Consider the following 25,639-nt stretch of genomic DNA (forward strand, 5'->3'; position numbering starts at 1 on the left):
GTCCAATATTCCTGGCAAATAATAAGTACATTTTGGCCATTGCTCCCTAAAACAGGCCCGTGATTCTAGACTACTCCAGATTTATAAAATGCTGTATGTCTTAACTCTTGGAGACCTGGGAGCTAACTTCTCACTTTAAACCCAAACCTCTGGTTCCAACGGATGCTTTTGACATTGCTTATTACAGCAACTAGAAAAGAAGTTTGAGACGGTGTTTGAAAGGATGCCATGGATAATAGCAACGATTTAGTGATACAAAGCAACTCTTTTCTTTATGAGGCAGAATTTGAGATTACTTAAAAGTGGATGAAAGGATCAGACACCGTTATTTTCTGGCCTGACCTCCCGGCGCCGGGATTATCTTGCACCACGCTTCTCTCCCCTCCCGGATGTGCTGGGTTCTGATGTGTTGCTGAGAGTAAAGCTACCTCCAGCTTGAAGTTTTATTGGACTAATCTAAAGCCTGAGATTGTCTTAAGCCAACTTCTGTGCATAGAAGTGCTTCTTCTGGTAAATAGGCAGGCACTGAAGAACTCTGGATGTCACCGAGGTCCCTTTGTGTGCATGTGGTGGGGGAGGTGGCCCACAGGACTAACAGAATGGTTGCGAGCTTTGTTAATGTTCAAACCATGCGCCACTCTCCACCTCTCCACCTCTGACATGGAGGAGGGGAACTGGTCAATTCCAGGAAGTAATTTGCATTTCCCAATCTCAGATTTGCAGACTAGGAGTAGGCTACTCTTGCCCAAGCTCCCGAGGAGACCCAGGCTCTAAAGCAGGTAAAGCCACCATGATGAAGTCCAGAGAGATCATGTGGGCGACAGCTGACATGCTTTCCTGCAGCTCCTGTCTCGCTGGGGCCGACTGGTTGCTACTGTTACTGGTGGTGCCCCTGACACTATCATTCTGTTGTTCTTTCTCAAAGTCCCTTCTTTCTCTTGGTCCGTTGCTGGTTCTTCCTCCTCTTGGGCCCTAATGTGAGCATCACCAAGACTCAATCCTCTTTCTGATCTTTCTCTTATGACGTCAATCTTGGCTTTAAACTCACTTATGAAATTCTGCCAGTTGTCTACACTATCGCTTCCAAATTCATATGTACCAAAATTATTTCAGCTATTATCTGCTCAAGACTAGAGTCTATTGGCCTTATTTATCTACTTATCTTTTCTTTTCTTTTTTTGTTTTGAGACACTCTTGCTCTGCTGCCCAGGCTAGAGTGCAGCGGCATGATCATAGTTCACTGCAACCTCAAACACCTAGGTTCAAGTGATCCTCCCATCTTAGCCTCCAGAGTAGGTGGGACTACAGGTGTGTGCCACCACACCTGGCTAATTTATTCATTTTTTTGTAGAGACTGGGCCTCACTATGTTGCCCCATTCAAGACCAGTTCAAGGCTGGTCTTGAACTCCTGGCCTCAGGCAATCCTCCCACCTCAGCCTCACAAAGTGCTGGGAGTATAGGCTTGAGCCACTGTGCCTGGCCCGGTTTTCTCTCTTCTATAATGTGGTCTGGACCATCTTGTATGCTCAGAAACAGATGGATATTCACTGCACACCTATAAGAAACATTCCCAGCCAGGCGCAGTGGCTCACGCCTGTAATCCTAGCACTCTGGGAGGCCAAGGCAGGTGGATCACTTGAGGTCAGGAGTTTGAGACCAGCCTGAGCAAGAGTGAGACCCCGTCTCTACTAAAAATAGAAAGAGATTAGCTGGACAACTAAAAATATATATAGAAAAAATTAGCCGGGCATGGTGGCACATGCCTGTAGTCCTACCTACTTGGGAGGCTGGGGCAGGAGGATTGCTTGAGCCCAGGAGTTTGAAGTTGCTGTGAGCTAGGCTGACGCCACAGCACTCTAGCCCTGGCAACAGAGTGAGACTCTGTCTCAAAAAAAAAAAAAAAAAAAAAGAAAAGAAAAGAAACATTCCCTAATGCCTTGTAGAAAGTTCAAACTCAACCTGATTTGAATATCCTTCTCTGATTGCGGGCCAACTCCCATTGCTACCCTATCACCCACCACCCTCCTTCAACAAATATTTGAGTACCTACTGTATGCCATGGATTGTGATGGAGCTGAGCACGTATACCCGAGACACATGGTCCCACTGTCATTGGGAGTAGAGGGAGGAAGGTGGACAAACAAGAAAATATCAGGTAGTGGTTACGGCTGAGAAGAAAATGAAATGGGCTGATTGGGAAGATACTGAGATTTTAGAGAGGGAAGGCTTTCAGAGGTGGTGTTTGAGCTGAGACTGAATGAGTAGGAGCCACCTATGCAGAGAACCCAGGAGGAGCAGCTTGTCCAAAGGCCTCAAGTAGGGATGAGCTTAGAACTACCTGATAACAAAGCCAAGGGTCTAGAGCGTGATGATCAAGGAAAGAGTTGTTAGCGATGAGGTGGACTGAGGCCAGCTTACAAAGGCAGCATAGGGAGTCTGAATTTTCTTCTAAGCTCAGTGGGTAGCCAGGAGAGAGTTTGTTTTATCTTTTTTGTAAAGATGGGGTCTTGGTATGTTGCCCAGTCTGGTCTCAACCCCCTGGGTTCAAGCGATCCTCCCAAGTCACTGGGACTACAGGCGTGTGCCACTGTGCCCAGCAGGAGAGAATTTGTAAGCAGTGGGGGGAGGTATGTGATCAGATTTTTTCCTTTAAAAATCACACGGCCTCTGCAGAGAACAGATTGGAATAAGGCAATGGGGAAAACAGGGAGGCAGCTGCAGTAGCATGGGCAAAAGACAAGGGTGGCCTGGACTGGGTGAGGGCAGCCTTCCAGAGGGTTAGAGTGGGTCATGCTCGAGACTGTCTGAGCCAATGTGCTGGGGTTGTCTCCTGTCTGGGCTGCTCACCACAGCACACAGTACAGAACTCCTTGGGCACTGCCATGGGAAAGGCTTGCGTACATGCCAACTAGCCTAACCCAGCCCTTGAAGGCCCAGTCCAAGCCAAATGGCCTTTAAAATGTTCCTTTGGCCGGGTACGGTGGCTCACGCCTGTAATCCTAGCACTCTGGGAGGCCGAGGCTGGAGGATCACTTGAGGTCAAGAGTTCGAGACCAGCCTGAGCAAGGGCGAAACCCTGTCTCTACTAAAAATAGAAAAACTTAGCCAGGCAACTAAAAATAGAAACAAAAAATTAGCTGGGCGTGGTGGTGCACATCTATAGTCCCACCTACTCAGGAGGCAGAGGCAGGAGGATCGCTTGAGCCCAGGAGTTTGAGGTTGCAGTGAGCTAGGCTGACAGCACGGCCCTCTAGCCCTGGTGACAGAGCCAGACCCCGTCTCAAAAATAAATAAGTTTCCTTTACTCCTACATGCAGGGCTGTTCCTGTCGGCACTCCCACAGTGCTCAGGGCCTGCTGAGCTGCTGTGGAAGCTAACTTCCTGGGCCTGCTTTCTGCCCCGCCGTGAGCCCTTTAAAGGCTTAGAGCCCAAAGACACCTTTAACATAGTAACCCACATGCTGGGCACTGAAAATCTCTTTGTAAATGTCTAACTTGCAGGTGATTGACTTCCTGCAGTCAACATGCCTACCTTAGATGTTCCAGAAGAGAGGCTGAGAAAATTCAAGTACCGAGGCAAAGACGCATCTGTGAGTATGAAGCTACTGCCTCGCTCTGTCAGGGACCAGTGCGGTGTACACGTGGCTGAAATGCATCAAAAATGGGGTGGAGGGGGGTGGGTGGGGTGATAAAACACATAAAGCAGAACATTCCTTTAGGTAGGTGCATGGGTGTTCACTGAATCATTCTCTTAACTTTTCTCCATGTTTGAAACTTTCATCATAAAACATTAAGGGTGGGGAGAACAGAAGCTCGTGGATTTAGGAGCCACACAACTGTGGACTCAAAGTTTCAGTGGGATCTTGCGGCTACTTAATCTCAGAGCTCCAGTTTCTTCATCTATAAAACAAAGCTCTCTTCCTCCAAGGGGCTGGCCAGCAGCCCCAAGGCCCAGGTACACAGATGCTTAATTGCAGCTGCTCACGTAAGGGAGGCTTCCCTAGGAGCTAAAATGTCGGCACACAGATATGGCCAACAAGTGTGCCCTGCAAAATAGGACTCGGATCTGAGAAGCCGAGATGAGCACGAGAGCCGGGGACAGGGAGTCTGTGCTGTGTGTAGATTCTAAGTATCATTCAGCTTCTCTGGTTGTATAATTTTCTGGCTCTAGCTCTGTGCCCTACATTTATGTATCTTGACAGACATAGCATATAAGTTTGGCTACACCTTGGGAATCTGAAAGGCAGTTTAGGATGAAAGAAGCACATGGTCACAGCAGCCTGGCTGGGACATCATCAGGAGCCAGATCACTCTTACCTGTTCCAACAGGTGTGGCTGTCTGGCTTCTAAGACTACCGCAGATTAAAGAAAACCAATTAGAACAAAGAAATTGAACCCCGTATGTGGACAGCAGCAGGAAGGGCCATCAGATGAGAAGGGAGAAGCCAAAGGTACAAAACTCACCAAGGGGAGGGCCCACTTAGAGATGGGCAATAGTACAACTGGGTCAGCAGGCCTTGAAGGTGTCCCTACCCTGCCATAGAACACCATCATGACCCTTTTTCCAAGCAACAAGTAAACAGCTTGTTTAAGTCACCTAATCGTGACTTCTTTATAATTATTACTTAAAAGTCTTCAATCTAAACTCATCTATCCAGAAAGTTTAGGTCATTTCCTGAGGATTCTCAATACTATGAAGTCTATGGGGCTGGACGTGGTGGCTCATGCCCGTAATCCTAGCACCCTGGAAGGCTGAGGCAGGAGGATCACTTAAGGCCAGGAGTTTGAGACCAGCCTGGGCAACATAGCAAGACACTGTCTCTAAAAAAAAAAAAAAAAGTTAGCCAGGTTGTAGGTGCATGCCTGTGGTCCCAGCTACTCAGGAGGCTGAGGCAGGAGGATCGTTTGAGCCTGGGAGTTGAGGTTGCAGTGAGCTATGATGACGCCACTGCACTCCAGCCTGAGCAACATGTGAGATCCCGATCTCTAAAAGTCTGAGTTGTCAATTGATATAAGGAGAGTTTTGAAAAAAATTTTTAATCTCCCTCAGTCTATTCTAGTAAAATTTGTGGATCAAGGCTTAAATGGCCCACAGATTGATTTCACTAACAGTGGCAATGGTCAGGGCATCGGCGGTCCTCCAGTGGTCCCCAGTGCCACCTGTCTAGCCACCACTTGAAGGCCCAGGCCCATCCGGGAAGCAGTGTACCCTCCAGTAGCTGATCAGCATCTGTGGAGATGAGCTCAGACTCAGGGCCACAGGATGCTTTGCTAAGATGTCCTTGCAGCAGAGAATCCCGGCCCATCAAGGATGCGCCTGGCCTTCCTTTACTTTGGGAGGAAGATTGAATCAGTTTCTAGCTGTGGCGCAGTCACAGCAGAGGAGGTGAGCAGAGCTGAGAGGACTAACTGTGTGATCTGAACCTTCCAGACTATCGCATCTGTAAAAATGAAACCAGATGCTTTGAAACACATTCAAAAGACTAAACGTGGTGACATCCCGGCTCCTGGCTCTAAATGCTCCAATTCTTTTCTTTTCCTCTTTAGATGAGACGGCAACAGCGGATGGCGGTCAGCCTGGAGCTCCGGAAGGCCAGGAAAGATGAGCAGACTTTAAAGAGAAGAAATATCATCGATTCCTGCCCTGACCCAGCTTCTGAAAAACCCGCCAAAGAGATGCCGGTCAGTATGTAGCATTTAAAGCAGTTGTGTGCAAGATACATCCTTAGCAAGTTTCTCTGCCTTGAAGATGTTTAATAGGTTCAGAACTTGCAAACTATGATTTGGGGTCTTTAAATAGAAGGGGGAAGAGATAATAGTTTGAGCTAAACTGCCTTCATCAAAAGACTAAGGGTCCTTACACTTACGGCCTCGACTCGGTGGGATTTGTGCTGTAAGCAGGGGATGGAGAAGATGCTACTTCTAATTGAAAATTCGCTTGGTACCTCTAGGCCTGGGAACTCAGGGGATGAGGGTTGGTGGAGGTTGTTTCTCAGTAGAGGCATCTAGTCCCTGGCCATGCGAGGTCTTCTCCTCTCCATCTAGCCTAGCCCCACTAAATGCAAATCCCGGGATGACTTCAAGGCCAGTCCTGTTTCTGTGAATCCTGCTCGCCCTGACTGGGAAGTTTTCCTTCTTAGAACTTCAATGATTTTGTATCTACATGTCTTTTAGAATACAGTGCTGTGTATTTCTTACCTTAACTATCCACGTTTATCCTTTCCAACCTGCCAGGCTCTCAGAGGGCAAAGATTGGTCCCATTTTGCCAGGTGCCTCTGGTGATGTGTTGTCATCCATCAGATGCAATGGGTACCATCGTTCTCTGGATTGCCATAGGAATCTGAACCATAACTCTGATTAGCTTTATTTTTCTAGATTAGTCCCTAGGATTCCTACCACCAGAGGAAGGTATGAAACAAAAAATGAAAACAAGAAAAGTTGTTTTCCTTTTTATCCTATATTAGCATGTTTTTTTAAAAAAATTAAGATATCTCCCATAATATGCTGAAATAAAAAAAATTACCAAGCAAATCTTAAAAGAGACATATAATTTATAGAAATTAAAATTTAAATAACCATTTTAAAACTCAATAGATGGGTCAACAATAAAATAGACATAGCTAAAGAGAGAATTAACTGGAAGGTAAATTGGAAGTTAACATTCATAATGCAGTTCAGCAAAACACAGAAAAAGAAAATAAAAAGATATGTTAAAAAGCCTAAAGAAAATTAAGATATAATTCACATACCTTAAAATTCATCCCTTTAAAGTATATAATCAGTGGTTTCCAGTATATTCACAAGGATTGTACAACCATCACCACTAGCTAATTCCAGAACATAGTTATCACCTCATATAGAAACCCCCACACCCCTTAAGCAGTCTCTGGCAAATACTAATTTACTTTCTGTCTCTCTGGATTAATCTATTCTAGATATTTTATATAAATGGAATCATACAACATATGACCTAGCTTCATTCACTCAGCCTGATGTCTTCAAGGTTCAACCATGTTGTAGCATGTATCCGTACTTGAATTCTGTCTGGCTGAATTATATTCCATTGTATGGATAGACCACATTTTGTTTGTCTAAGTCATTAGATGGTGTATGTTTGGATTGTTTCCACTTTGGGGCTGTTATGATTAATGCTGTTAACATTTGTGTGTAAGTTTCTGTGAGGACATGTTTTCAGTTCCATTGGGTCTATAGCTAGGAGTAGAATTGCTGGATTATATGCTAATTTTGTATAACTCTTTGTAGTAGGCTGAAAAATGGCCCCCTAAATGTCTCTTAATCCCCAGAACCTGTGAATGTTACCTTATGATCAAAGGGACTTTGGAGATGTGATTAAGTTAAGGATTTTGAGATGGGGAGATTATCTTGGGTTATCTGGGTGGGCCTGCCATGATAACAATGGTTCTTATAGGAAGGATGATGGAGGGATCAGAGCAGAAAGTGACATGAAAGCAGAAGTTAGTGTGATTAGTGTGATGTGCTTTGAAGATAGAGAAGGGGCCAGAAGCCAAGGAATATAGGTGACCCCACTAGATGTTGAAAAGGGCAAGGAAATGATTCTCCTCTGAGATCCTACAGGAGGAACCAACTCTGTTAGCACCTTGACTTTAGACCAGTGAAATGTATTATGAACTTCTGACCCTCTGAAGGGTAAGAGGATAAGGTTTTTTATTTATTTTTTTAGACAGGGTCTTGTTCTGTTGCCTGGGCTGGAGTGCGGTGGTGTCATAGCTCACTGCAGCCTTAAACTCTTGGGCTCAAGCGATCCTCCTGCCTTAGCCTCCTGAGTAGCTGGGACCACAGGTCTGCACCACCATGCTTGGTTTCTGTTTTTCGTGCAGATGGAGTTTGGCTCTTGCTCAGGCTGGGCTCAAACTCCTGAGCTCAAGCGATCCTCCCACCTTGGCCTCCCAGAGTGCTAGGATTACAGGCATGAGCCACCGTGCCCGGCCCTGTCTGGTGATCTTTTTATGCAGATTTTGTTTCACTTTTTTTTCCTTTATTTTTTCATTCTGTTTCTAGCCTCTATCATTTCTTATGCTTGCTTTGGGCTTAATCTGCTCTTATTTTTCTAGTTTTGAAAGCTGTAAATTTAGGTTATGTTTTTGAGATCTATCTTTTATACCATACACATTTATAGCTACCTACAAAGCCATGCATTAGCTGCATCCCATTAATTTTGGTATGTTGTGTTTTGGAAGAGTTTCATTCATTGTAAACTATTTTCTAATTTCCCTTGTGATTTATTCTTTGACCCATTGATTATGTAGGAGTGTGGTGTTTAATTTCCTCATGTTTGTGAATTTCCCAAATTGTCTTCTGCTGTTGGTTTCTCATTTCATTCCATTGTGGTTGGAGAACATATTTTTCATAATTTTAGTCCTCTTACATTTATATATGTTTTATGTCCCACAGGCATTAGGAGAATATTCCATGTGTTCTTGAAAAGAATGTGTATTCTTCTGTTGTTTGGTGTAGATGTCTGTTTAGTCTGGTTGATGTATAGTGTTGTTCAAGTCTTTTATTTCCTTGTTGATATTCTGTCTAGTTGTTCTGTCCATTATTGAGTGTGGGGTTTGAGGTCTCCAACTGTTACTGTTGAATTCTCTATTTCTTTAATTCTCTCAGTTTTTGCTACATGTATTTTGAGGTTTTGTTAGGTGCATACATTGTTTATAATTGCTCTATCTTTTTGATGGATGGATTGACCTTTTTGTTGTTATAAATGTCCTTTATCTCTAGTAACAGCTTTTGTCTTAATGCTTATTTTTTCCAATATTAGTTACCTACTCCAGCTGTATTTCGGTTACTGTTTGCATTGCATTTTGTTTTCAATCATTTTACTTTCAAACTATTTTTTCTTTTAATTTGAAGTTTGTTTCTTGTGGATAGCTCATAGTTGTATCATTTTTTAAATCTATTCTACCAATCTCTGCCTTTTATTGGTACTGTTTAAGCCACTTACATTTAATGTACTTACTGATAAAGTAGAGTTTATGTCTGCCATTTGTTATTTGTTTTAGATATGTTTTCTAGTCTTTTTTGTTCCTCTATTCCTTCATTATTTATGCTAAATAGATATTTTCTAGTTTAGTATTTTAATCTCCTTGTCATGTTTTTTACCACTTAAAAATTTTTCTTAGTATTTGCCCTGGGGATAACTAACATATAGCAATCTAGTTTGAAGTATTACTAAATTTTAATAGTATACAAAACTTTGCTCCTATATAGCTTTATTCTCCCCCACTTTCATTCTTGTTGCTCTACAAGTTACATCTTTGTGTGTTCTTCTACATAGATGTATAATCATTGCTTTATGCAGTTGTCTTTTAAATCAGGATAAAGAATTATAATTTAAAAAACATTTATACTGTCTTTTATATTTACCTATATAGTTATAATTACTGGTGTTCTTTATTTCTCCATGTGGATTTGAGTCATTGTCTACTTTCTAGTACTTGAAGGACTCCCTTCACTGTATCTAATGATGGATTCTCTTTGTTTATCTGGGAATGTCTTAATACCACCTTCATTTTATCATGATAGTTTACTGCATGTAAAATTCTTGGTTGACAGTCTTTTTCTCCCCCAAGGATTTTGAATAATCTTCCCCCCCCCACCGCCTTTTTTTCATGATTTTCAATGTAGCGCCCCACTGCTTTTTGGCCTTGATGCTTTCTGATGAAAATCAGCTGTTAATTTTATTGAAGCCTTGTACATGAGTTGCTTCTTTTTGCTGGTTTCAATGTTTTTGATTCTATGTTTTTGGCTTTCAACAGTTTATGATGTGTCTAGGTGTGGATTTCTTGGGATTTATCCTATTTGGAGTTCATAGAGCTGCTAAGATGTGTAGATTAATTCTTCCATTAAATTTGGGGATATTTTTGGCCATTATTCAAATATACTTTCTGCCCCTTTTTCTCTCTCCTTTCCTTCCTATTATGCATATGTTGGTATGCTTGATGGTGTCCTACAAATCTCTAAAGATCTGTTAATTTTCATCTGCAGTATTTTTTTTACCTTCATCTTCCTCATACTGGATAACTTCAGTTGACCAATCTTCAACTTCACTGATTCTTCATTCTTTCTGCTCAAATATGCTTTTCAGCCCCTTTAGTGAATTATTCATTTCAGTTATTGTACTCTCCAATTCCAGAATTTCTATCTGGCTCCTAGTAATAATTTCTATCTCTTCATTGATAGTCTCCATTTGGTGAGACATCATTCTTATACTTTCCTTTAGTTCTTTAGTCATGATTTCCTATAATTCTTTGAACATATTTAAAGTCTTTGTCTAGTAAGTCCAACATGTGGGCCTTAGAGGCCATTTCTAATGATTCCTTTTTTCCCATGTATATGTGTGTATGTCATACTTATTTCTTTGCATGTCTCATAATTTCTTCATTGAAAACTGGTCATTTAAAATAATACAGTGTGACAACTCTGGATATCATATTCTCCCTTGCCCCAAAGTTTGTTGTTGTTGCTGGGTGGTGGTATTTGTTTAGTGATTTCTGAACTAATTATGTAAAATCTATATTTTTTGTCATGTGTGGCCACTAAGTCTCTGCACAGTTTGCATTAGTGGTAAGCTAATGATTGGACAGAGATTTACTTTAACATTTGAAACAAAAGGGGAAAAAAAACCAGCCAATTTTTTGCCAAGAAGCTCTATGTGTATGTTGGGGCATGCCTTCTCAACACTCAGGCAGTTGGCTTTACTTTCTCTTTGCACAGAGCCTCAAGGTCAGTCAGAGGTAAGAGCTCAGGGTCCTCTCAGTATTTTTGAGCGTGCGCATAGCCCTATACATGCACATGGCCTATGTCAGAGTTTTCAAAGCCCTAATTAACATCTCATTCCCCAGCTTTTCCCTTTAAGTTTTTTGGTTGGCTTATTGTTTGTCTCAGCTGTTATCCAACCTCTCAGGTAGCTGTGATATTAAACAACTTCCTTCTAATTGTTTTCAACAAACGTTCTTAGAGAAAAGACTTTTCACATTGAGTGAGCTCTAAATCAAATAAAATAGAGTCTTACAAGTGGGGTCTTCATCAACTAGACAGGTCAACTAATAATTCTCTGGGAATGAAGCTTTAGAGGACCACCTACCCATTCTGCCTCTTCTGGGCTATTGGTTCTTCACAGTGATTGTGGACTGTTGCTTTTCAAGACTATCCTGGAGCTGAGAGTGGCTGGGAACAGGGCAAGTCAAAATGCTGCAAAGCTCTTACTCTTCTTACTAGGATTCAGCTGTTTTTCCTGTATAAACACTTCCTGGATTGAATAAATTGCTACAAAGCTTTAGTCAATTTCTATAGTTCTGAAAAGGTTGATTCTGACAATTTTTGTCAGTTTTCTCATCAATTTTATAGAGGAGAGAATTTTTGGAGGTCCATATTCTGCCATTTTTTTCTGATACCCTCAAGCATGTTCTCACTGCATGGGATTAAAAAAAAGGTGCTGGGGACCAAAGCGATGATAGGAATTATTTCTCCCCTAAGCATGAAGAATGTTTCACAGATCTGTGAGACCTATGGATCCCCAAATGTTCTTCCCTCCCCTAATCTAGAACAGTATGCATGGTGGTGCACCCTGTTCAAGCCAGCCTGTTTTAATCAGACGAAGGACTAGACTAGGTGATGTTTACGATTCGTTTTGGCAGAGAATCTGACCTGAATGTGTCTCTCCTTACAGGTCAGCCTCACTCTGGGTGAAATAATCAAAGGTGTGAATAGCTCCGATCCAGTCCTCTGTTTCCAGGCCACCCAGGCAGCCAGGTATCTCCAAAACAGACTTCTACTGTTTACAGTTTCCTAGCTAGAAATGAGCTCCAGTGGCCTATTTGGTTTCTTGGCATTGGCAAAATGCCTATAAAATACAGGAAAAGGCTATTCCATCCAAAAGTGAGACTAAATTGCTATTCTACACCGTCCTTGAAGGCAATTTAAAAGATGCAATGTGTTGTCAGAGATGAATTGCTTAATTTACATTGGCCTCTACAAGAATTTCAGCTTGTAGATAATATCTAAGGGGGAAGATATTGCTTTATCAGTGAAAAATGCTATAGGCTGAACTCTGGGATATTAAGTAGCTCTGGTTTGCCTCATCTGGTAGTTAGGAATGCCAGGACCATCTATAAAGAAGGTTCTTAATATATCCCTCACATGACCTTTCCCCTCTTCTTTCATTGCATAGGAAAATGCTATCCCGGGAAAGGAACCCCCCTCTAAAATTGGTTGTTGAAGCTGGGCTCATTCCCAGGCTGGTGGAGTTTCTGAAGTCATCACGTTACCCCTGCTTGCAGTTCGAAGCAGCCTGGGCTCTGACCAACATTGCTTCAGGGACTTCAGAGCAGACTCGAGCCGTCGTGGAAGGGGGCGCTATCCAGCCCTTGGTTGAGCTCCTGTCTTCCCCCAGTGTGACTGTGTGTGAACAGGCAGTGTGGGCTCTTGGTAATATAGCTGGTGAGACTCTCCCCCAGGGGAGCTAAGAAACAATGGGCCAGGCATGCAGCGCACTGTGAGAGTTCTTTGGGTGGTATGGTACACTCGATATTCTGGAAACCCTCCCAGGATAAATATCTAGTAGTGCTGGGAAAGGTACAACAACCTATTTCAAAATCCAAAGCCAAGTTCAGAGGCAAACCATTGAAGCTGAAACCAGATGATCCAGGGGATCCTAAAGGTACAGGCTACCTGGAGACCTCTGCCAATCCCGGGGTCCTACAGCCTCAGGGCTTTGTGGCTTCAGAAACAAAAGACAAGTCTTTGGCCCATGCAGCATGGGGGTTTATGACAGATCCTTACCTAACCTAGGGGCCTAAAAGGCTCAGAAGGAAACATACAAAAAAAAGATCTCCTCAGCTTGGGCTAAAAAGTATTCCCTGAAAACACAAGACCCCCTTTATGGATTTGGGGCTTCATGCTGTATTCTCTGCATGGTCTGAGAAAGCACCAGCTAAAAAGTTAGTGCTATAGGGTTGGAAGCCCCCAGATTCCTGGCTGGCATAAATCCTATGGCTCTCTGGGGAAAACTCAGTTGGGACCTTCAGGATTTTGACAAATTAAGATCAGCCAAATAAATATTAGCAATTTCAAGTTCAGAGAAGCAACAACCCACCATGACTGAGTCAGCAGAAACAAAGCCCCTCAAGGACTTCAGGTATTGGAATTAGCAAACAGAATATACAATAACTGCTTTTAAAAATGCTTGCAGAAGGAAAGCACCTATTACAGAGACATTGTCTCTCATTTTGCTTGCTGCAGTAAGGAACAGGCAAGACTGGGTGATACGATGTGACTTATGCCTTGCCTTGATGGTTGAACATGAACTGAGACTTCCAGGGTCTAAAGTTGGTCTCCTAGCCAAAGTAGCAGATGGCTAACTGCCAGCACCTATTGATCCCCAGGCCTTTGTTCTGAGCCACATTGGAAAGTTACTGCCCTGTGCCAAAGTCTTCTGGGAAGACAACTTGGTCTGCACTAGCCTTTGTCTTCCTGAGAACTGTACTGTGAAATGCCACCAGCGTATGGGCCACCAGGCCAAGTTGGCTGGCTCCTTTGTGTCCATAGCCTCTACTTATAGCAATTGGTGCAGTGGTGCCTGTGTGTCATGTCAGGACTGCCCACCCAGCAGACACCTTGAAGACCCAGAATCTAGTACATGGCTGTACTGTCTACTTGCCAAATCCGGGAACGAGTTTCAGTCTCTTGCCCTTTGCACAGACTTTTTTAAAAGAAATTAGACACTTCAGATTCTCTTTGTTCTCTCTTTGCATGTCATGTTCTGATCTATTTGTAGGTGACGGCCCAGAGTTCAGAGACATCGTTATCTCGAGCAATGCCATCCCACATCTGCTGGCCCTGATTTCGTCAACCATACCAGTGAGTGTCTTCAAATGAGAAAACCCAGCTAGGTAAACACATTCCCAAGGTCAAGAAATTGGGAGAAATACTTCCACATCAATGCTAGGTCGTGTGGCTGCTGCCTGGCCCCTGTGACAGCACTTAAAAACAAGGCTGAGGACGGAGTATCATTCTGGGTAAAGATTGACCCACATTTGTCCTTAAGGGGCAGTGGGCATCAATATTTCTTTGTGGAGGCATTGGAAGAAGTCCATTAAAGTAAGCCAGCCATGACCAAGGGCATTTGCGAGGAGAGAGCAGAGTAAAGTGGCAAGAAGGGCAAAGGATTTAGACTCAGCCTGGTGGCCATGGGAAGCCTTTGGTGCAGTAAGAAACGGGCAAGACTGGGTGTTAGTGGCCTGATCTTTCAGAAGGCCCCTGCTGGCTGCCTGTGGTAAAAAGATGGCAGAGAAAGATGGTGAAGCAGATGGGGCTGGGATGTCACTGAGCTAGACATGAAAGAGAGACAGTAAGAAGGAAGGACGCTCCCAGGTTGCAGGTTAGGTTGTTGAGGTGGCTGTCATCCTAGAGAAAGGGGGAGGATGGAGAGAACAAGGGATCAGAGCTTTAGTTGCAGATGTTGAGGCGAGTCAGAGACACGATTACAACAGATGTGCCATTCTACACGATGCATGTGTGTATACCATCCAGCTGGATCAGGTCAACTTGACCACCACTACCAGGGCAGAGTTGAGTAGTTGCAAGGCTGAAACTGTTTACTTATCTGGCCCTTCACTGAAAAAGTTTGCCAACCCCTGACCTAGAGTGGGAGGAGGGCCGGGGACCGAGTCCTGGGGGTTCTAATGTTCAGAAGTCAGGCAGAGCCTGCCAAGAAGACTGAGAAGAAACAGCCCATTTGGCAACAGACAACCAGATTCAGTGTTACGATGCCAAGAAGGACTTTTTCAGAAGGGAATGGCTGACTACTAAACACAACTGGGAGGGACGATAACTTCAGGGCTGAGAAGCAGCTGCTGAGTTTGGTGACCTGGAAGGAGCTGACTGCCACCACTAACTACAAAGAAGTAGGGGCAGAAACCAGTGGCTTGAACCATTTGGGAAGCTTTATCGAGTCACCAAACTTTTGAATCCAGAGGTAGGATAGGAAGACTGGTCCTCGAATAGAAGATCAGAATATGGTGCTGACGATGCCGGTAGAATTATAGACTGGTGGGAAGACCAACTAACTCCCGCTTGATCTTTTTGTCAATGAAAGATAAATTAGGTCACCCATTGAATACAGTGGGGAAGGACATTTTTCGAGCACACAAAGGAATCTGCATCTAACACTTGAATGTGGGATAGAAATCTCATTCCTTGTGTCCCTAATACACTTCACTACCTAGAACAAGTTTCTATTTGAAGCTCAAAAGCTTTGGTTCATGCTGATCAATAATATTGATCAGAGACGGTAAGAGCGAGCATGCTGCCGTTTGCATTTTCTCTCCTTTACACCTGATGCTGGAAGCAGTCCTTTTGTTACAGATCGCGTTTCTGCGGAACATCACGTGGACCTTGTCCAACCTGTGCCGAAACAAGAACCCATACCCTTGCGAGAAGGCGGTGCAGCAAATGCTGCCCGTCCTCTTCTACCTCCTGCAGCAACAAGACAGGGAGATTCTGTCGGACACCTGCTGGGCCCTGTCCTACCTCACCGACGGCTGCAACGAGCGCATTGGCCAAGTCGTCAACACTGGAGTCCTGCCCAGGCTGGTAGAGCTCATGACCAGCTCGGAACTCAGTGTCTTGGTAAATGTCATGGGTCCTTCAGATTAGAGTCTGTGAGTCACATGCACTTGAGCAAGTTCTGTTCCCTTGACCCCAGGTCTTCTGGAACAAAGCTTGTCATCTGCATATCCCTTGTCTTTGCACTCTCTAACCAAATACTTGAATCTATTTTGATTTGAAATCCTAGTGGGTCTTAAGGAACCTGTTTTTCTTAACCTGTTAACTAAAAAAATACAGAAAAGCAGCAAGTGCAATTGCCTATCATCCCGCCACCCAGGGAACTAGGCTTACATCCTTTCCTTCTAGTGGTCTGTGCACGTAGTCTTTGACAAGTTGGCTTATGGGATGTGTGTGTGCATACGTTGCAGATGTGCACAGAGCTCATCACATTCAAATTTCATACCCAAGTATAAAAGAAAATTCCCTCTTGTCCTCTCCCCAGTTTGTTCTCTTAGACTACCTTAGATAGAGGTGAAAACTAGGAAAACCACTGTCAATGCTTTGCTAGATTATTCCACATGTGTCACCCACATAACACATTGCTTTGGAATGTGGGTATATTATATTTAAGATACCTGCACTCTGCCTCCCTTGGTTTCTATGCCTCATGTTGTACGTTGTGCAGCCTTAGTGATCATCTGTTCTGAGATTAGCAGAGTATTTCACAGATGTCAAGATTGGTTTGGGGCTAGAGCTAGGGGGATAGAGAGAGTGAAGAGAGTAAGAAAAGCAGCAACCCTGGGTTCTGGGCCTAGTGGAGCCTCCTGGCGAGGCTGCGATTGGCCTGTAGTTCCACTTCCTTCCTCACTTGAGTAGAAGGTAAGTAGCCTAATAGGCTAGGAACACTCTAGAACTGTTGATGGACTTCCCTGGGGCTGCCACTACAGTGCAGAGAAACCCAAATGGATCCAGTCAGCCCTCCTAGGACAAGTATCATCTTGAGCCCAAAGATAGACCCATCCTGGGAACCTTGAGTTACTACGAAGGGGTTTGCGACTACACCAAGAAATGCGATTGGGATCTCATTAGCTCCAATTAAATGTGCACCAGAAGCTCAACAATGGTGCAAAATATAAAGTTAGTAGAAATCATCACGTGATAAACACTAATCCATTTAAACACTAATCAATTTAGTATTTCTCCCCAGTTGATAAGCCTACGAAAAGGACAACAGTAATTCTTGATAATGGTATTCCTTTGACCTCTGTCCTTCTTGAGCCAGAACTATTGGAAGCTGGCAAATTAGCTTTAAACTATGTAAAAACAGGCATGGATGCGTTGAATTAATAAGGATCAGGGACATAATCGTTCCCAGGCTTGCAGAGAACCATCGGCATAGGGCATCTAAGGTTGGGGAGGGCACAGAATTTGGTGTGATTGTTGCCTTCTCCTGGGATAGATTTGCAACACTTAGACTTCTCTCCTTGTCCTTCCAGACCCCCTCTCTCCGCACCGTGGGGAACATTGTCACAGGAACAGATCAGCAGACCCAGATGGCCATCGATGCAGGCGTGCTGAAGGTGCTACCCCAGCTCCTGAGGCATGCCAAGCCTGCCATCCAGAAGGAGGCGGCCTGGGCCCTGAGCAACGTGGCTGCGGGGCCCCGCCAGCACATCCAGCAGCTGATCGCTCACGACATCCTACCTCCCTTGGTGGCTTTACTGAAAAATGTAAGTGGCACCCTCGGCGTCCTTAACAAAAGGCTGCTTTCCAATGGCGTTGGGTTGAACTCCTGCAGGCATTCAGACATAGGCTAAGAAGCAAATTAATTGAGATCACAACAGAGCTATGAAACATGAGATTCCTAGCTCTGCCTGAAAAAAGGAAGGGCATTTCATTCTGAAGAACCCATTATAGATTTGGAAAACTCAACGAGCATTGTTCAATAAAAAGATGACTCCCATGGCTCAAACATCCAGAAAACTCTTGAGCCAGTAATATTGGCTCATTTCTAAGTGGTGTTCAAAGAATGTGCCATCTACTCTCTACCTGCCAAAAGAGGGTGGAGGTTTTGTTTTAGGAGGAAAAACACATCAGGCTATGGTGATGTCATATGCTAGAGAAAAGTGGCCTTTTCTGCGTATAACTTGATTAAAGTGGTAACATAAACAGAAAATCCACATATAAAAGTAGAAATACAATAAAGCTTCTATATCCTCCTGACTCCCCTTCTGCCTCCCCAGGAGCAGTTACTATCATCAGCGTTTCCTTTTGCCACCTTTTAATGAATGAGCCTTTTAAACCATCCACAATCAGGAGTGGTTACCTGGGGCTGAGCCTAGGGACATGGGTGGGGTAATGTGGGGAGGGGAAGCTGCTGGAGGTGCCCCTGTCCTCAGGTTGGATGGTGGGTGCCCAGGTGTGCCTCAGGTATGAAAAGCCAGGCAAGAGGAAAAGGCCAGGTGTGTAGCCCAAACCATGGCATCTTCTGACCTGCTTGACACTTCCCATCCTGCATTCTATTGGGAGTCTGTGCATATTCTAATAATATACATCCAGTTATGAATCAAAGAATATTCATATTTCAAACTGTGCCTTTTGAACTATAACTTGCTGGGAGCCTTAGGTTTTGTTTTTTTAGTTTTTACACTGAAGTCATAGTTTTCCCCAACCATGAAATGGGAATAAGCCCTGCCGGGAGATGAAGGATGTGTGATAAATCACTCCCGTGCCTGGGCCAAGTGCCCTTTATAAATGCAACAGATTCATTGTGTGATATTTCAGTGTCCTCCTTTGTCCCCTCTGGACTGGTGCAGACCCCTAGATCACATCTGTGTGCCAGCCTTATAGCTTCTTGTCCAGAGTTTTAGTGGGTCAGAAAGATTAGAAATGTAGGCATAGGCACTGTCATCTAAAACTCCAAGCGTAATTCCTAGTCTATGCAGATTACCTGGACTGGTTTATGTTCTATTTTTTCCCCATAGCCTGACATAGGGAAATGAGTCTATTTGACCTTAGAACCTCCAAGACCCCATTTGAGTCTGCCTGCCTGCTTCTTAGCTTCTCAGAGACGCCATCTTCTGATCAAGCACTAGAGGCAGGTTGCCAAGGCGTTCTGTGTAAATTGCGTGCACGGTCCTGGCTGTCACCAGCCTCCCTAGAGAGTGAACCAAGTTGGTATCCCTGTAGATAGATTTTTCAGGATCTGTAGAGAATGTAAATGTTCTTGTTATGCAGGGAGAATTTAAAGTCCAGAAAGAGGCTGTCTGGACGGTGGCTAACTTCACAACTGGGGCCAACTTGGACCAGTTGATCCAGCTCGTCCACTCTGGAGTCTTGGAGCCACTGGTGAATCTGCTCACTGTCCCAGATGTTAAAATTGTTCTCATCATCCTCGACATCTTCGCTTATATTCTCCAGGTGAGCTCTTCTGAACAATGGTTTGTGAACAGCAGTGTCCAATGTGATGAAGACATTTAATTTGGTTCTTAAAACCCAAGTTGGATTCTCTTTCCTTCCCGTTCTCCCCACCCTCCCCCTGTCCACGCTTCCTGAGGATAAACACACAAAGCAGCATCTCAAAGAAGGACCGTCGTTTTCATTTTCTCAAATGAATGTCTTTGTGCCAGGCACTTTTTGGGATGTTCACGTGAAGACAGTGCAAAGTCCTTGCTCTAATGGAGCTTCATATATGGAGGGAAGAGAGGAGACACACACCAGCTAGGGAGTTAGGGATAAAGTCAATCAGATAAAGGGGAAGCCACTAATAGTTCCGGGGTGGGGTGTAGCTGTCTTACATATGCAGTAGCCAGGAGAAGCTTCTCTGAGGAGGAACATTTAAGCCAAGATCTGAAAGAAGTGAGTCTTGTGAATCTCTGGGGAGGATCATTCTAGGCAAAAAGAATAGGGTGGTTGTGGTGGCTCATGCCTGTAATCCCAGCACTCTGGGAGGCCAAGGTAGGAAACTTCCTTGAGGCCAGAAGTTTGAGACCAGCCTGAGCAAAATCGAGATCTTTTCTCTACAAAAAAAAAAAAAATAGAAAAATTAGCCAGGTGTGGTGGCACATGCCTGTAGTCCCAGCTACTTGGGAGGCTGAGGCAGGAGGATTGCTTGAGCCCAGGAGTTTTAGGTTGCAGTTAGCTATGATGACGCCACTGCAGGGTGACAGAGTGAGACCTTGTCTCAAAATAAAACAAACAAACAAACAAACAAAAAGAATAGCAATGAAGTAGGTATGGCCAGAACAGAGAAGAGGGATAGAAAATGCTGAGAGATGGAGCTTAAGGCAGCCAGGGGCCAGATCACAGAGTCTGTGAGAACTTTGACTTATTCTGAGTGAGGCGGAGAAACCAATAGATTTGAAGGAGGAAGAAAAAGCCAGGGAGGCACGTGGTTTAGGCCAAAACACAGGATATTCTTGGAGGAACAGCAAGAGATTAGCAGGGATAGGTCGTGAGGGGTGGCTCTGAAGCTCCTCTGTTCAGCTGTATGGCTGGGGAAATGGATGACAAAGCATTTTACTAGAATTCTAGAAAAGTCTTAGTTACAAAATAAAGCGAAGTGAAACCAGTGTGCTGGTTATATTCTATGTTGATGTGCGACAGATTATCCTTAGAAGCTTAAAACAAACACTTAGCATCACGCGTAGTTTCTGGAGTTAGGAATCTGGGGCCGGCTTAGCTGGATGGCTCTGGCTCAGGGTCAAGTGAAGTGCAGTCAAGGTGTCACCGAGGGCTGCCATCATCTGATGGCTTGACAGGAGCTGAAGGATCAGCTTCCAAGGTGGCTTCCTTGATGGTTGGCAAGTCCCTTTTGCCACGAGGACCTCTCTGTGGGGCTGCTTCTGTGTCTTCACCTCATGGCAGCTGGCTTCCTATGCGACAGGTCACCTAAAAGCAAGGTGAAAGCCGCAATGTCCTTTATGACCTGATCTTGGAGGTCACATACACTCTGTCATTCAGTAACATCGTGTTGGTCACACAGGTTGGCCCTACGCTATATGAGGGGGAGCCACACAAGGGCAGTCGGTGACCATCACGGCCGACTCGGAGGCTGGCTATGTTCATTTGGTTAAAGTGCTTTCATAGGCAACTGTTCAAAAAACTTCAAAGGAACACCAGGGAGCTCCTTTTCAAAGCCTACCTTAAATAATCCTTTTCACAGAACTGTCTCGGAAAGGACTGGCCTGAGTGGAGACCAGATTTGAAACCCAGCCCGATTATACCCTGAGACTTTGAGCCAATTGCCCAGAGAAAGAGCAGAGATTCGGCAGCTAGTAGACAAAGTTGGACGTGACAAGCTTGCGAAGGCACACTTACGGGCTACAGAAATATGGCTTCATCTGCTTCTTTTGAACTCAACCCTTGGGTTGTTGTCTTGGGAGAGACTGGGCAGATCCCATGAATGCGTGAAGCCCCTATATCCACAGAGGGCCAGGGGGCCAGTTATCGGGGTCCAGGTGGGGTAGCTGGAAGCCCCAGGTGGGCAGCAGAGTGCCACTGAGGTCCTGTGAAGTCACTTTTGGGCTGTCTGCTGTCCTGACAAGATTCAAAATCCTTCTCCGGGGCTCCAGCTGCCCTGGGTTGCCCCCTACTGCCCAGTTGTCATTCTGAGGCTGACCTAGGACTTTGGTTCCTGCCTCAGTTTCTTTGCCAAGCCAATAATTCATTTTGGACCCACAAATAGGACTAGAGGGTTTCAAGGCTTAGATATACAGCTCCAACTCTCATTAGCTAAACCATGCGGCTTAAGTCATGTTTAATTTGATGTATAGGACATTTTTTAAAATCACTGTTCACAAAATAACAGAGCTCTTCAGGATATGACATCAAGTATAATACTTTCTCTCTCCACTTCCCCCAAATGTGCTGTTTAGCTGAACTACCCACTCTTTGAGTAATAGGCAACATTTGTATTCCTTCAAACCTTTGTCCTTGTTCCTTCTTTTGGGAATGCTGTTATCCTCTCCTGGCAAAGTACTATTCATTAAGAATCTGTGATACCTTCCAAGCCTTCCCTATCTATCTTCTATAATTTAAAACAGCGTTCACAATATCGGATTTTTAATACTATAACAATTATTTACTTATGAAGAGACCTTCTCCAGATTTCATCTGTATCTTAGGTTCTGCATGCCTCGCCCACAGCATTTGCACAAACATTTGAGTGAATGAACAGTCCTGGATGGCAAGCCAATGACCGGTGTTGAATTAAACCCACTAGTGGTATTTGTTCCCAGGGACTTCACTGTTTGCCACAGTGTGGCTTCTGAGACTGAAGATCTCTTGTCTTATCTCATAAGGCTTTCCAGGTAGTGCAGGGCCGGAACACCTACATTTGCCTAGCATTACTTGAATATTCTTTCAAATTATATTTAAAACAATTTCCGTTAATTAGAGAGGGATATCTCCTGAATAATGATAGTGATGTATTTGCAGGTGGTACTATATTTAGCAAAATAATCCATCCCTTATAAGCTGATAGTCCAAAAATATTGCTTTTTGTACAATATGTATTTATAAAAATAAAATTTTATAATATATAAAAATTTATAAATATAAAATAGTTATATTTTATAGAAACATATATGCATATATATTTATCATATGTATCTATATGTCATAAATCTCTGAAATGGGAGGAAGATCGTGTAGTTTTCAATCAGTTTGGGAAAAGTGAAACTGCACTGCCCCTGCTGGAACGGTAGCCTTTGGTCTGATTCCACCGAGGGACGCTCCCTTTAGGGCTGGCAGAGGTTCTACCTCCTAAGGGCTCCTGTCGGGGGTCTCATGTCCTCTTGAACTTGCTCACAGGCAGCAGAGAAACTATCTGAGAAGGAAAACCTGTGTCTTCTGATAGAAGAACTCGGTGGGATTGATAGAATTGAGGCTTTACAACTTCATGAGAACTATCAGATTGGCCAGACTGCCCTAAATATCATCGAGAAACACTTTGGCGAGGTAAGTGACTTCAGAGCGTGAAGGAGTGCCTGTGTGGCCTGGTGGGCTAATTCAGTGGATGGTCACCCTTCAGGGCCTGTGCTGCTGCCTAGGGCAGACAAGCGAGCAGGCCTGCCTCTCTCCTGCCACGCCCTCTGACCTTAGCTCCGAGGGGCTCCCCTGTCCGTGGTGTATGGGCCGCCTTTGAGCATCAGCTTCCGGGTACCTGCGAGCTGTTCTAGTCCCATGGGAGCTTGTCCTGCTGTCTCTGGCTTAAAACTCCACTTTACTGGCCTCCTTTTTTGGGAGGGGTTTGGGGAAGAATTGGGTATGACACTAAAGTGACTTCTTACCCAAGAATGCAAACAGCAAAGACAGCAGGCCCAGCTTTTGTAAAACCATTTTGCTACTTACTGAATTTTGTCTCTTTCCAGAATATAGTGTTTAGGAATGAACTCTATAAAAAACTTCTCTAAGATTTCTGCAGGAACAGAAAATAATAATCAGATAGCATTAGAATTTTTTTTTTTTTTTTGGAGACAGGGTCTCACTCTGTGGCTCAGGCTGGAGTGCAGTGATGTGATCATTGCTCATTGCAGCCTTGAACTCCCGTACTCAAGTGATCCTTCTGCCTCAGCCTCCCAAGTAGCTTGGACTACAGGTGCACACCACCACACCTGGCTAATTTTCCTTTTTTTCTTTTTAGAGATGGGGTCTTACTATGTTGCCCAGGCTGGTCTGGAACTCCTGGCCTCAAGTGATCCTCCTGCCTCTGCCTCCCAGAGTGCTGGGATTGCAGGCGTGAGCCACCGCACTTGGCCTATATTAGACATTTTTTTAAACTTTTTTTTTTTGGTAAAATATACATTATATAAAATTTTACCACTTTAGCTATTTAAGTATAAATAGTTCAGTGGTATTAAGCATGTTGACGTTGCTGTGAAGTCATTACTGTCACCCATCTTCAGAACATTTTCATCCTCCCGAATGCAACTCCACACTAATTCCCCATCACCCCTTCCCTCCAGCCCTCGGTAACCACCATCTACCTTCTGTCTCTATGACTTTGACTACTCTAAGGACCTTGTAAGTGAAATCATACAGTATTTGCCCTTTTGTGATTGACACATATCCACTTAGCTTGTCTTCAAGGTTCATCCATGTTATAGCATGTGTCAGAACTTCATTCCTTTTTAAGGCTGAATAATATTCCATTCAATGTATAGGCCACATTTTATTTATCCGTTCATTCATCTATAGACACCTGGGTTGCTTCTACCATTTGGCTATTGTGAATAATGTTGCGATGAACACGTGTGTGCAGATGTCTGTTAGAGTCCCTGCTTCCAATTCTTTTGACTATATACCCAGAAGTAGAATTGCTGAATCATATGGTAATTCTATTTTTAATTTTTGAAGAACCCCGCTATACTGTTTTCCATAGTAGATGTACCATTTTGCATTCTCACCAACAGTGTGTGAGGGTTCCAGTTTCTCCATAGTCTTGCCACACTTGTTTTTCTGTTTTTTCGGTAACAGCCATCCTAATGGGTTTGAAGTGGTATCTCATTGTGGCTTAAATTTGCATTTGCATTGCACTTTTCATATGAGGAAGGCAAGTTCACAGTTATTAAATGGCCAGCTAAATATGGGGCTAGGAGCCTGCAGAGTGAGTGACACTTCTGTTAGATGTCAAACTTGAATTATCAGCAAAATCCAGGACTATATGATCAATATGACCCGCTTGGTGGTTGTGGCTAACTGGAGGCAGTTAATCTTGATTTGGGAACAAGAAGATGTTCTCCAAAGCAGAAAAGACACAGGACAGTGAGTATTTTCTGGGTTAACGGTTCTTTGAAAACCATACATAGGAGACTCATCCCTTAAAAGGGGGTTAGATCCCTGGGTCTCATCCAAGAGCTCCAGGTTAAAGACTTCTGATCTAGAAGGAACAGCTATACCCATTACATCCTTACTCATTGTAAGGATCGTGTTCTGTGTATATCAAAGCTGCATTTAAAAATAAGGCAATCACAAAAGGACAAATATTATATGATTCCACTTACATGTGGTACCTAGAATAGCTGAACTCATAGAGAAAAAGTGGAATGGTGGTTGCCAGGCTCTGGGTGGAGGGGAATGGGGAGTTGTTGTTTAATAGATATAGTTTCAGTTTTGCAAGATGAAAAATTTCTAGAGACGAGTGGTGGTGATTGTTGCACAATGCTGTACTTAATGTACGTAAATGTCTGCTGAAATGTGGTTAAGATAGTAGATTTTGTTATGTATATTTTACATAACATTTAAGGTCCATTCTGAGAAATATTTCAGCGCTCCCTTCAATCTCCTCTGAGGGAGCCTCAAGGCTGACTTAAAGCAAATTCTAATCCATAGAAGATGTTAAGGAATCAGATGTGTAGCAGTAACACACTGACAGTCTGGAGGTATAACAGTCTGTTCTCCCCCAAAGGAAGAAGATGAGGGCATAATTTTACTGGACCAACTGCTGGACCAAGATAATGAAATTGTAAGTGCGTCACAAAAAACTAGCAAAGCTCCACGACTTCTACAACCACCACCAAACACTCAAGGATAACTTCTTGAGCACTCCTATATCTTAGTGTGTCACAAATGTAAAGCTTTTAAAACTTAATAAAATGTTCAACACTTTCACCTTTATCTAGAATTCAGTTAAACCACTTGCATCTCAAAACCATGTGGAAATTCGTCTCTTAGGAACATTTGGCTCAGTGATTACCTTTGAAGATCTTAAAGTAAGAACTTCAAAACAGAGTAGAGGGGTTTGTAGCTGCCTGGACAAACTTTGACTTGTAGATACAGTGTCACTGGTTCTTGGTACCACAGGGACAGTGTGATGGCTTGGCTTTCTTTCCTCTGACAATTAGTATTGTGACACCATGACCGAGATCTAAGATGATGACCTTTCCTAGAAACTCAAAATCTCTCTTCCTTCCTAGATCAAGTGTGATTGTTTTTTTTTTTTTTTTAATTTAAGCAATCATCTATAGTTTAGGGCAGTGGTTCTCGGGCTTGAGTGTGCACCTAAATTCCTGGAGGGCTTGTTAGACCACATATTGTTGGGCCCACCCC

At 43.7% G+C, this 25,639-nt stretch overlaps 1 protein-coding gene across 2 annotated transcripts; it reads left to right on the forward strand.

Annotated features, from left to right (window-relative positions):
- The first annotated feature begins 735 nt into the window (after nucleotides 1-735).
- Nucleotides 736-25,143, forward strand: KPNA7 (karyopherin subunit alpha 7). 2 transcript variants are annotated; one of them, XM_069486061.1, is made up of 11 exons: nucleotides 736-779; nucleotides 3,502-3,590; nucleotides 5,548-5,682; nucleotides 11,712-11,794; nucleotides 12,213-12,481; nucleotides 13,818-13,900; nucleotides 15,407-15,670; nucleotides 17,086-17,319; nucleotides 18,827-19,009; nucleotides 22,403-22,549; nucleotides 24,999-25,143. In XM_069486061.1, exons 2-11 carry the CDS (start codon nucleotides 3,525-3,527, stop codon nucleotides 25,122-25,124), a joined length of 1,590 nt encoding a protein of 529 aa, XP_069342162.1. In that variant the 5' UTR covers nucleotides 736-779; nucleotides 3,502-3,524; the 3' UTR covers nucleotides 25,125-25,143. The 2 variants fall into 2 exon arrangements, with proteins under 2 accessions (XP_069342162.1, XP_069342163.1); XM_069486062.1 differs by having other exon boundaries at nucleotides 12,213-12,469.
- Nucleotides 25,144-25,639: the final 496 nt, after the last annotated feature.

The sequence above is a fragment of the Eulemur rufifrons genome, chromosome 14 (genome assembly GCF_041146395.1).
Source record: "Eulemur rufifrons isolate Redbay chromosome 14, OSU_ERuf_1, whole genome shotgun sequence".
Lineage (NCBI taxonomy): Eukaryota > Metazoa > Chordata > Mammalia > Primates > Lemuridae > Eulemur > Eulemur rufifrons.

Excerpts from the sequence above, each read along its gene's own strand:
- KPNA7 (XM_069486061.1), top strand. The coding sequence starts at position 3,525 with ATGCCTACCTTAGATGTTCCAGAAGAGAGGCTGAGAAAATTCAAGTAC. Across the intron at positions 13,901-15,406 it reads TGATTTCGTCAACCATACCA|ATCGCGTTTCTGCGGAACAT; the intron begins GTGAGTGTCTTC and ends CTTTTGTTACAG. Across the intron at positions 19,010-22,402 it reads TCTTCGCTTATATTCTCCAG|GCAGCAGAGAAACTATCTGA; the intron begins GTGAGCTCTTCT and ends ACTTGCTCACAG.